We start from the raw sequence: 11166 nt of genomic DNA, 5'->3' as shown, positions 1-11166 counted from the left end.
GGCCGTTGAGAGCGTCTATTATCTTTGTAGAGGAACAGTACGATCTTGGACTGGCCCCCTTCGCATGACCTAGAAATCATCACCTCAAACAAAGTTTAGAAGAAACTTCTCTTATTATATAAGATATAGATAAAAGCAGAAGACCATTTTAGCCCTGAGTCGTTGCAACTAAAACTCCCATGTGAGGAGAAATGTATTGAACAGACAAAACAGTCTACCGCAGTCAGAAGTTACAGCAGCAGAACACAAGTCATATAGTAGAACGGTGGTTCTCTTTTGTTTATTAAGCTGAAACAATACTAACAACGACAGTCGCATCAAAACTATTGAAAACAAAGAAAAAGAAAACAACAAACTCTAATACGAGACAATGAATGCTTTGAGACTTCAATTGAAATTTACTGTGGGTGTGTCTACAGATATGTATATGCTGCCTCTAATACTGAATCATTTTTCTGATCTTAAAGCTGTGTCTACATTTATTAAATATATATCTGGGATTGTTGATTTTTTCAACTACAGAAAACGCAGCGTTTTGCTCTGGTGGCAAAAAAAAAAGCGATCTAGGGTTTTTTGCTTCACGCCCACGTTCCGATGCTGCCAGAGGATACTCCGCCGGTGCTGCCGGATCTAACGGACCAAGGTGAGTTGAGGATGATGGAGGACAATGTTGCGGGAGGGGTAGTGGTTCCTAATGTGGTTAACAGTGTAGAGAAGGTTACGGACCAGAGGGTTTTGCAGACGGTTTACAACGTTGATGGACTAGTGGGTACACAAGCTGTGAGTGCTCCGGGACCTACTCGGGTGATGCACAAAACAGCCCCTACCATCACCGAGAAACGTTCATGGGTTTCGATGGTTAAAAACACAGAGGAGATGGAGAAGGTGCCTCTGGATATCGAAGATGTGGATGGTATGCCGACTGTAAGGATACCGGATAGTGTTTTCCAGGATGCTCACCCCTTATGGGAAGACTTTCTTGTGGGCAAATTTCTTGCAAAGGCACCTTTTGTGGGTGGTATTCATGCTCTGGTAAATAAGATTTGGACTTTGGGGGACAAGTCTTTGAAGATCGATGTTATTGCTGTTGACAACACGACAGTAAGGTTTCGTATTCCTGATGAACGTACACGGCTGCGTGTTTTAAACAGGGGTATGTGGAATCTGTGTGGCGTTCATGTGGTGTTAACCAAGTGGACCCCCATTGCAGAAGCTGAGCAGGAAGACATGACAACTGTCCCTTTATGGGTCATAGTGAAGAATGTTCCGGCAAAGTATTTCTCATGGAAGGTCCTGAGTGCTATCACTAGCCCTTTAGGGACACCAAAGAAACTACATTCTGATACTGTGGCGTGTAAGTCTTTTGATGAGGCAAAAGTGTTTGTTGAAGTGGATTTAACAAAGCCTCTGCCAAAACGTTTTTCTTTCAAGTCTGGAGATACGGTTGTGGAATTTGTCTACCCTTGGTTACCCCCACGGTGCTCGACATGTTCCAAGTGGGGTCATTTGGCTGCCGATTGTATGCAGAGCCTAAAAGTGGTAATAAGGAAAAACAGAGTCCAGGGGACGTTACGCCAACTGCACAGGCGACCAATGAGACAACTCATGGGAAGCCGCAGGAGGAAACCAGGACTACAGTAGAGGATGATGTTGTCTGGGAGCATGTGGAACCTGGCTGGTGTACTCCAACAAAGAGCATCCGCAGTCCTGCAAAAGCTCAAGATTTGCGTTTTGGGGAGGTGTTCATTATGAGTAACTCCTTTTCTTGTCTTAGTGATAAAGGGGAGAAGGGTGAGAAAGTGTTGGAGGATAAAACGGAGGGAGTTACAGACAATGGGGAAGCTACAGACAATGGGGAAGTTACAGACAATGGGGAAGTTCTTACAGAGAAACAGAATCATAAACCCATAGAGGAGGAACCAAAGACTGACACAGTGGGAACGGGAGTGTTGAGACCCTCTCTGCCTCGGGCTTCAAAAGAGGGTCATCGATTTCTCTCCAAAGATGCACAACAGAATTCTAGGATCCAGATCCCTAGAACAATGACAACACGTCAAACCTCAAAAAATCTCTGATGTCTGGTTTCTTCTGGAATATCAGGGGTTTTAATAAACAAGAAAAGCATAAAGTAGTCCGAGATTGGACATCACAAGGGCATTTTGACTTTGGATGTTTAATCGAAACGAAAGTGAAGGCGCGTAGAATGGATAAAGTAGTACGTTCGGTGTTTGCAGACTGGTCCACACTCTCAAACTATGAAGAGCATCGGCTTGGTAGACTTTGGGTGGTTTGGAGAAATAACGTGAGGGTTACACCAATCTATAAAACATCACAGCTGATTACCGTTTCGATCCTTATTGATGGGAGGCAGGATGAGGTTTTTGTCTCTTTTATCTATGCTGCAAACCTTGCTGCAGACAGGAAATCTCTTTGGGAGGACTTACAACACCATAATGACTCTCCTCTGTTGAAGGATAAACCATGGCTCCTTTGTGGTGATTTCAACGAGATACTTGAGGGTGATGACCACTCTCTATACGGCTCCAATCCATCTATTTCTCCTGGTATGCGAGATTTTCAGAATTTAGTAAGATTATGTGAGCTCACGGATATGAGCTACCAAGGTCCGAGGTTTACCTAGAGCAACAAAAGACACGATGGGGTTATTTGCAAGAAGTTGGATAGGGTCTTGGTCAGTAAACAATGGATCCATCAGTACAATCAATCATACTTAGTCTTTGAACCAGGTGGTGTTTCGGATCATATGAGATGCAGATTTTACATTTCGGGAGAAGAAAAAAAGGGTAAAGCGACCTTTTAAGTTTGTCAATGCAATCACCTCCCATCCGGATTTCCATACCGAGCTTGCACAAAGATGGAGTCAGTCTTCTCCTCTGTTCCACTCAACTTCGGCAATGCATCGTTTATCAAAGAAGTTAAAGAGCTTAAACCCGTACTTGAGATTACTGGGGAAGCAGACGGTAGGACATATCTCCACACGTACTAAGGATGCTTTTAAACGAATTTGCGACCTGCAGACACAGACTATGTCACACCCTTCATCGCATACGGTTGCTCTTGAGGCTGATGCATGTGAATCCTGGCAACGACTCGCTGAAATTGAGGAAAGTTTTTTGAAACAGAGGGCAAAACTTCACTGGCTCAAGGTTGGTGATCAAAACAACAAGGCTTTTCACGCAGCTGCTACTCTAAGAGAAATCCGAAACAATATCAAGGAAATCAAATGTGACGATGGTAGCATCGCCCGTACTCATGACCAAATCAAGCTTGAAGCAGAACGATATTTCAAAGCTTTTCTCACTCACACGCCTGCAGACTATGTTGGTTGGTCTTGTGAGGAGTTGGAGGGTATTTTAGATTTGAAATGTGATGAAAGTGATAAAAACCTACTTATTCATGAGGTCACTGAGGAGGAGGTTCGACGGGTTCTCTTTGCAATGCCGAACAATAAATCTCCGGGTCCAGACGGGTTTAATGTTGAATTTTTTAAACACTCATGGCCTACTGTGGGAGCAGATTTTCTCGTGGCAATACAATCTTTCTTTAAAACTGGCTTCTTACCAAAATGAGTCAATTCCACCATCTTAGCCCTTATTCCCAAAAAGAAGAAGGCTACGGTGATGAGAGATTACCGACCAATTTCATGCTGCAACGTTCTCTACAAGGTCATCTCAAAGATCCTTGCCAATAGGTTAAAGATTGTGCTCCCAAAGTTCATATCTCCAAACCAATCTGCTTTCATCAAAGATAGATTGCTCATGGAAAAAATTCTTCTTGCCACAGAGGTCATCAAAGATTATCATAAGGAAACAGCTCACCAAGATGTGCCATGCAAATTGACATATCAAAAGCTTTTGACTCGGTTCAGTGGATTTTCCTCCTTAACACTCTGCGAGCCCTTGATTTCCCTGAGCAATACGTAAACTGGATCCAGACATGTGTTACAACTGTATCCTTTTCTGTACAAGTCAGTGGCGAGTTAGCAGGCTATTTTGGTAGCTTGCGCGGCCTCCGTCAAGGTTGTTCTCTCAGCCCCTACCTCTTTGTAATTTGCATGAACGTCCTCTCTCGTAAACTAGACCATGCAGCTGGAAATAAGGAATTTGGCTACCACCCGAAATGTATACTTCTGAAGTTAACCCATTTATGCTTTGCTGATGATCTGATGGTCTTTGTTGAGGGGGAAAAAGCATCGATCACAGGGGTTTTAAAGGTTTTTGAGGATTTTGCAGTGCACACTGGTCTCCACATTAGTCTGGAAAAATCTACAATCTATATGGCAGGTGTCTCATAGGAACAGAGAGAAGCAATCCTTGATCAATTTCCTTTCGCCAATGGCACTCTCCCGGTAAGGTATTTGGGTTTACCTCTACTCCCTAAGAGAATGTCTGCTGCTGGCTATTCACCCTTATTGGAGAAGATCCGGCTGCAAATAAGTTCGTGGACAGCAAGGACGTTGTCTTTCGCGGGACGTCTGCAACTATTACGGTCCGTGATATTCAGTGTCACAAACTTTTGGATCTCTGCTTTTAGACTTCCCAAAGCCTGTATACGCGAGATAGATAAATTGTGCTCAGCTTTCTTATGGTCTGGTCCATCTTTAAACACAAACAAAACGAAAGTCGCATGGTCAGAGGTCTGTCGACCAAAGAGTGAAGGGGGTTTAGGCCTGAGATCGATCGAAGAAGCAAATCAGGTGAGTGTTCTGAAACTGCTATGGTGGATTCTATCTGCTAATGGCCCACTTTGGGTGGACTGGGTGAAGAAATATTTGATTCGAAGTGGTTCCATATGGACTGAAAGGGATAACACCACCAATGGATCATGGATTTGGAAGAAACTACTAAAATACAGAGAGAGAGCAAAATATTTTCATCGAGTTCAGGTTAAAAATGGTGAATCCACGTCTTTTTGGTTTGACTACTGGTGTCCTCTCGGTTGTCTAATAGAGAAAGTTGGAGAACGAGGTTTTCTTGATCTTGGAATCCCGAAATCGAGCTCTCTAGCTGCAGTGATGAACATGACACGACGAAGAACACACCGAAACTCTCTCTTCACCGCAATTGAGGAAGAAATCCGCCTCACCACTCTCCATCGATCCCCAGAAGATGATGTAGCTTGGTGGAAAGGAAGGAACGATATTTACCAAAAGCAGTTCAACACAAAGAATACCTGGTTAAACATTTGCACTACTCATCCGCAGATGGCAGGCTACAAAGCTATTTGGTTTCCCCATGCCACTCCAAAGTATGCTTTCATAACATGGTTGATGGTAAAGAACAGAATCTCAACAGGAGATAGAATGCTTCTTTGGAACACAAACGCAAACATAGGTTGTGTTCTCTACAGTTGCATGATGGAGACAAGAGAACACTTATTTTTTTAATGTCCCTACTCACAGCAAGTATGGGAGGCTCTGGTGAGAGGTCTATTATCAACCAAGTTCACGGCTATATGGACAGAGGTCATGGCTTTACTTGAGGACACGGCACTGGACACAACACAAAAATTTCTCTTGGGGTATACTTTTCAAAACACTATACATGCTCTCTGGCAAGAACGCAATAACATACGCCATGGGGAAACACTGTCGACACCGGCAAAGCTCGTGAAGATGATTGACAAGAATGTACGCAACCGTATGAGCACACTTGGGGATGGAGGCGATACCCGCATTCAATTTTGGTTTGCAGCCAGATTTTATCCTCCTTGATACTATGTCAAGATCTTTAAACAAACAGTTTTAAATACGTTTTTGGCTTTAAACAATGTAACAATAAGTTTATTTTTCTTTTGAATATAATTTAACATTAGATTCAAAAAAAAAAATCTGGGATTGTTAGTTACAACTTATCAAGCAGGCATCAACAACCCCATTCACAATCACCAACAAAACTCAAAATGTCAAAACAGTCAACAAATGAGATAAAAAAGACCTAGTTAATCCGAGCAGCTACGATTCAGATGGCCTGATCACTGGGAAAGGAGGCAATCTCAGCACAGCTTCTTCTGTCTCCATTGGATCGGATCTCAGAATCTAAGGAGAAGAAACAAATACAAACTGCATTAAGATCCACAAAATCATTCAACATAACAGAAGACAAATAAAAACCCAAAGAAACCCCATTGGCCTCCAGAATCAGTCTAACCTTAGATGGATGATAGAAATAGATGTTGTTACATGTACACTTGAACAATTAGCACAAAATGATGTAGTACACTTTAGGATCAGACCAATCTCTACATAGCGAAAACGATGCTCTTTGTAACTAGAATATGTATTCATCCATTCAAATGGAAGTTGTTAAAAGGAGTGTGAACTTTCACTATTTGGCTCTTATTGCTGATGAGTGATGATCTCTTTTCCTAATTCCATCTACATTCTTCAATCAATCAATTAAATTTCACATTCCAAACTAACCCATAGGAAGTTTTAGACAAAAAGAAAAAAAAAAAAAAAAGGGAGATTGATCTTATCAAATCATATATCGAAAAATCCAAAACTCGGTTAAAGTAACAAAACCCGAGAGTAAAGAAGTGATCTTTAGCTCAAGTAGCATCGTTAAGGACATCGAAACACACGATGTCGAAATCAAAAAGGAATAGAGATACTTACGGGGTCCTGAAGAACAGGTTTGGTGTCATCTACGGCAGGTCTGAATGGAGGTTTCTGAGATTTACCAGCTTCGTTCGATCTCGCCGGGGTCTTCTTCATCGATTCCTCTTTTTCTTTTTCTTTTTTCTTTCGCCGGAGAATCGTATATCGGAAAAATTACCTTTAGAGACTCGCCGTAGCGTTTTCTCTCACACGTGTAACTAAATGGGCTCTTTAATAGAAGTAGGCTCATATTGGGCTTATAAGTTTTTTATTCAAAGCCCATTTTAGTTTTTTTCTTTCGAGAACTTTATATATACACATTGACGAGTGTCGCCGTAAAACCTCTGCTACTGTCTGCTCCAGCAAAACCCTAATCAGCTTCTCCGTCTCCAAAAAAAAAATTCAGAACCAAGAAACATCTCTCTGAGGTACGATCTCTGTTTAAAGGAGTAATCTTTCTTAATTCAGGTTTTCTTACTTTTGTATTTTTCGTTTTCGTCAGTTCTTAACTTTAATTATCTCCACAGGGATTTGAAAGACGACGATGTATCTTCAGTGCTATATCAACGAGAAGGGTGAGAAGGTTTACACCACTAAGGTACCTTCACTTTATTATACTCATCTCTTCTCTTTTATATGCTTAATTTGTGTTTTGTATTTTGTTCTTGTGTGTTTTAGGATTCAAAAACAAATCTCTGTTTTGTTAGGGTTTAAAAAAATTAAAGTACACACTAGAAACTTTTGTTTTGTCTGCGTAATTTTATTAAAAATTGATAGAAGTTCTTCTCAACACATTGGGTTCAGTTTTGCTTTTGTCATGTCTGCTTTTAGTCTTAACATTTGCTGTTTGTTTTGTCTAAACCTAGGAAGATAGAAGTTCTTTCGGACATTGAGTTCTTATAGTATATATAGAAGCATTTTGATAGACAATGAGCTTGGTTTCTTCTATCTTTATAGAGTTTCAAAAAGAACCACATGCTTGTTACTACTTGTTCTATGAGTTTTGTTATTTGAGTTTAATTTGAGCTTACAAATGATTAAAACTAATTGTGCAGAAGGAATCACCGCTAGGGCTAGCTACTGAATCTGCTCATCCAGGTGAGAGTCCTTGCATTTGAGACCATTTTGTGTTATTTTTTACTACATTGTTTGATTCATAAAAAAAGTACACCATTATTAAATCATTTGAGCAAATTGCAGCCCGGTTCTCCCCTGACGATAAATACTCAAAGCAGAGAGTCGCGTTGAAGAAGCGATTTGGTCTCCTACCGACCCAGAATGCACCTGTCAAGTACTGATGAAGAGCATGCTTGTGTTGGTTTTTATCGTTGCTTTTAATTGCTGCTATGGTTGTCTCTTAATGAAATGTTGACTTGAACCGTGTGTCTTTCTTTGTAATGTCTTCAAATACACATAGTGAGTTAAGAGATCAATTTACTTATCCTCCTCGTTAACCTTTATTTACATTGAGAATCTGATAGTGCCCAATTTTGATTAAAACCAATATACCGGAGTGAATTTGTTCTTTTCTTGTCAACTAAAAACTTCATTAATGGCTAAAGCAAGGAACCAAAAACACAGAATCGCCATCACAGCTCACCAGAGATCAGCAACACAGTAAAAAATGATTACTCTCGAAAAATTAAGTTGCGGCCCATTTGTTCAAGGCCCATTAAAAAGTGTCCCTTCCCTCGTTGGTAAAAAACAGTTTGGTCTTTTTCTGCAAGAAAAACAAAAAAAGTAAAAAACCAATGAAGAGAACAAATCCGGAACCGTCCGCCTCCGGAGCAAAGAAACGCCGGGGAGAGGAAGATGACGAAGAAGTGGGTTGTAGTCACGCTGCAGTTGAAGATGGTGCAGTGTCTGAGGATCAATGTCTTCCTCTCGGTGAGTTTCAAAATCTTTTTGACTTTTTTTTTGGGTGGTAATGCGGAGAGATTGTAAACTCTACTAATTCATGATTGGTTGTTGCTCTGTTCGTAATCAGAGGATGAACTCACCTTTAGCGACACATCTGTTGCACTAAGAATGATGCGAGCTCAGTTTCCTCGTATTGACCAGGTTCGATTCCATATCACTAAAAATATTGTTATTGAAAGTCGCATTCACTTGAATTGGACATTCTCTTACTCTGAAACCATATGAAGATTAGTTAAAAGTGTCTCCTTTTTTTCTTGTCAATCTCTTTGTACATTGATGGTGATTCTCATTCCTGCCTCTGTTCATCTGTTTTCAGGCTTCGGTTCCACCCTTCATTTTACAGTCGCAGTTATACAGTAGCGTCAATGATAGAACCCAAGTCGATAGAGAATTAGAGGTATGCTCTTTCTACTCTAATGCATCATTTTGTACTTATAAAGGTTTGAAGAATGAAACCTTTATTAAAATGACATGTGCCATTGAACAATTGAAATTATAACCTCTGTATGTAAGGTGTGTCCTGGTAAGTTTAGAACCATCGCCATTTGCGTTTGTATCGTTGTTTTTCATCTTTGTGGTTTAATTTGGTGAACTAATTTGCTATTGGTATCTTTGCCTGTCCAATGTTCGTATCAATCTTTTATCATCTCTGTTGGGTTTGCTAGAGTTCTTTGGGATGATCACTTTTTGAACTTTGGTGCAGTGTTTACGAAGGGAGAAAGTTGTTCGTGTTTTCAAACTCAACACTGGACAAGATGATCATGCAGTTATCTTTTTGGATGACTATCTTAACCAGGTTGGTATTTTGCTGCATATCATTAGGTTCATGTGTAGTTTACATTAGCTTTAGTTAATTGGTACCTGTGTTTTAAATGGCGATAGGCGAGGTAAGGCTACGGTCTCAAATAGTTTTGATTTCTTACTATTGGTAATTCGTTGTAGAGAGTGGATGGTCTTTCCAATTTTTAGCTAATCAATATCTATGGACAACAACATTGAAAAGCAATAATCCTTTATCATTTTCTTGTAATCCATATGTTAGGTAGATCGAATAGTGAAGAGGATGGAAGAGAAGAAACAAAGTGATCTTGAGATTTTCAAGTGGTTCAAAGGGCATGTCCTTGATTCAAAACTTGAACCTAGTATTGGACATCATGAGCTAGTAAGTCAATTTTATTCATTTTACCTGTTTTTGTCTACATACAGTAGATGCCCAAAGTTTTCAGTTTTCACACGCTATCATTGCAGTTTTCACTGTTGTCATTGGGCGGAAATGTGAAGGATGCACACATCACTCTCTTAATTAACGCAGGTCTTCTCGTAAGTAAAGAGTTATACTCCTACTTATATCTGCTCCTCCATGTATCTATTTCCCTCTTTTAACTATAAATACCAATTTATCTCAGACACGCCAACTTATCGATCCGGACATGTACTGGTTTGCGATTCCAAGTATCGGTAAACTGTGGAAGGGTCTATTGCAGGTACCTTTGAAAATACTTTTATCAGTTTCTTCCTTCCAATTGATTGCCTCAGAACCTTTTAATTACTCTCAATATAACAACCAGGGAAGGAACGAACTCCTCTCATTGATAAAGCGCAAGCGACATAAAGAGATGTTCTTGGCCGAGCTTGAAAAGAAACGGCTCCGGTTCTCTCCTCTCGATGTGAGATTTCACATACGTGATCTCATTGGCTCAGGTCACCTGAAAACTGTTCAGACAACTTCTGGCCTGATTGTTCGGATTCCAAAGGACTAAAATGCTGGTGCTGGTTTCTCATTAAACGGGCAATCTCAGAATCAGGTGACACTTTTCAGAAATACTTGCACAACCATTACTCATTGGTTTAGCTTTTTACTATTGTTAAAGGAATATCTATAGGATTTATAAGAATAATAATTACAGACTCGAGCTAAAAGCCAAAGATAATAATTTTGTACAGAACAGTTGGAGTTGGTCTATTTATTATACACAGAAGTATTATTATACACAATGTATCAAGTCTTGATACATTGTGTTTGATGATTGATACTACAAGTTGCGTGAAGCGAGAATCTCTGCTTTCACTCTAGTGATGAACTCTTCAGCTCTTTCGTCTATTCCCTTCTCTGGAAACAATTCTTCCTTTGGCTTCCACTGCTTTGCTGGAATCCAACTGGATACTGCCATAGGTTCTCTGAAGAGCTTATCAACGTATACAACAGCTTTGCGTTTCTTCTTGAACAAACAACCTCTCTTTAGACAGATGAAAAAAATACGGGAATCTCTGTCCCGACGTTTCTTTCCGGATCCTTGGCTTGAACGGTAGAAATGTTTGTGCTTGGTTTTGGATCTCCGAAATTTGTGGAAGTTGGCAGTGAAGCTCTTCCAAGCTCTTTTGGCGGGGAGAAGCCTAATTCTCAGGCAAGACATGACTTGGGATAGTTGAGAATGAGAGGGAGAGTGAAGAAGAGAGATGAGAGATTAGCTCAAAAACTTGGTGGATAAAGGCAAAGGTGGATAAGTAGAGATAGGATTATATAGAAAGTTTGTGTTTAGCTTAGCTCGGACGCAAGACAAGACAAAAGCAGCCAACAAAATATTCCACTTCTTTGCTTAATCTCTACGCTGCTTCCTTAACCTAAT

General features: G+C 40.3%; 4 protein-coding genes across 7 annotated transcripts; 2 read left to right on the top strand and 2 right to left on the bottom strand.

Moving 5' to 3' along the window:
- On the bottom strand, positions 5872-6837 carry LOC104747814. Its single transcript, XM_010469512.2, has 2 exons — positions 6638-6837; positions 5872-6058 (listed from the first exon to the last, which is right to left on the bottom strand). The coding sequence occupies exons 1-2, from the start codon at positions 6734-6736 to the stop codon at positions 5975-5977; spliced, it is 183 nt and encodes a 60-aa protein (XP_010467814.1). The 5' UTR covers positions 6737-6837; the 3' UTR covers positions 5872-5974.
- Positions 6961-8065, top strand: LOC104747813 (H/ACA ribonucleoprotein complex subunit 3-like protein). The gene is made up of 4 exons (XM_010469510.2): positions 6961-7047; positions 7147-7217; positions 7675-7717; positions 7820-8065. Exons 2-4 carry the CDS (start codon positions 7164-7166, stop codon positions 7915-7917), a joined length of 195 nt encoding a protein of 64 aa, XP_010467812.1. The 5' UTR covers positions 6961-7047; positions 7147-7163; the 3' UTR covers positions 7918-8065.
- On the top strand, positions 8341-10575 carry LOC104747810 (serine/threonine-protein kinase 19). Of its 4 annotated transcripts, none has more exons than XM_010469506.2 (9): positions 8358-8506; positions 8607-8680; positions 8856-8936; positions 9243-9335; positions 9582-9701; positions 9788-9859; positions 9946-10023; positions 10108-10344; positions 10484-10575. In XM_010469506.2, the coding sequence occupies exons 1-8, from the start codon at positions 8371-8373 to the stop codon at positions 10297-10299; spliced, it is 846 nt and encodes a 281-aa protein (XP_010467808.1). In that variant the 5' UTR covers positions 8358-8370; the 3' UTR covers positions 10300-10344; positions 10484-10575. The 4 variants fall into 4 exon arrangements, with proteins under 4 accessions (XP_010467807.1, XP_010467808.1, XP_010467809.1 ...); XM_010469507.2 differs by having other exon boundaries at positions 10489-10574; XM_010469505.2 differs by lacking the exon at positions 10484-10575 and having other exon boundaries at positions 8341-8506; positions 10108-10415.
- Positions 10441-11112, bottom strand: LOC104747812. The gene has a single exon (XM_010469509.2). It carries the CDS (start codon positions 10951-10953, stop codon positions 10573-10575), a length of 381 nt encoding a protein of 126 aa, XP_010467811.1. The 5' UTR covers positions 10954-11112; the 3' UTR covers positions 10441-10572.

This window comes from Camelina sativa, chromosome 15 (assembly GCF_000633955.1).
Source record: "Camelina sativa cultivar DH55 chromosome 15, Cs, whole genome shotgun sequence".
In the NCBI taxonomy this organism is placed as follows: Eukaryota; Viridiplantae; Streptophyta; class Magnoliopsida; order Brassicales; family Brassicaceae; genus Camelina; species Camelina sativa.
Note: the sequence above shows the minus strand (reverse complement) of the source record. Positions and strands in the feature narration are given on the sequence as shown.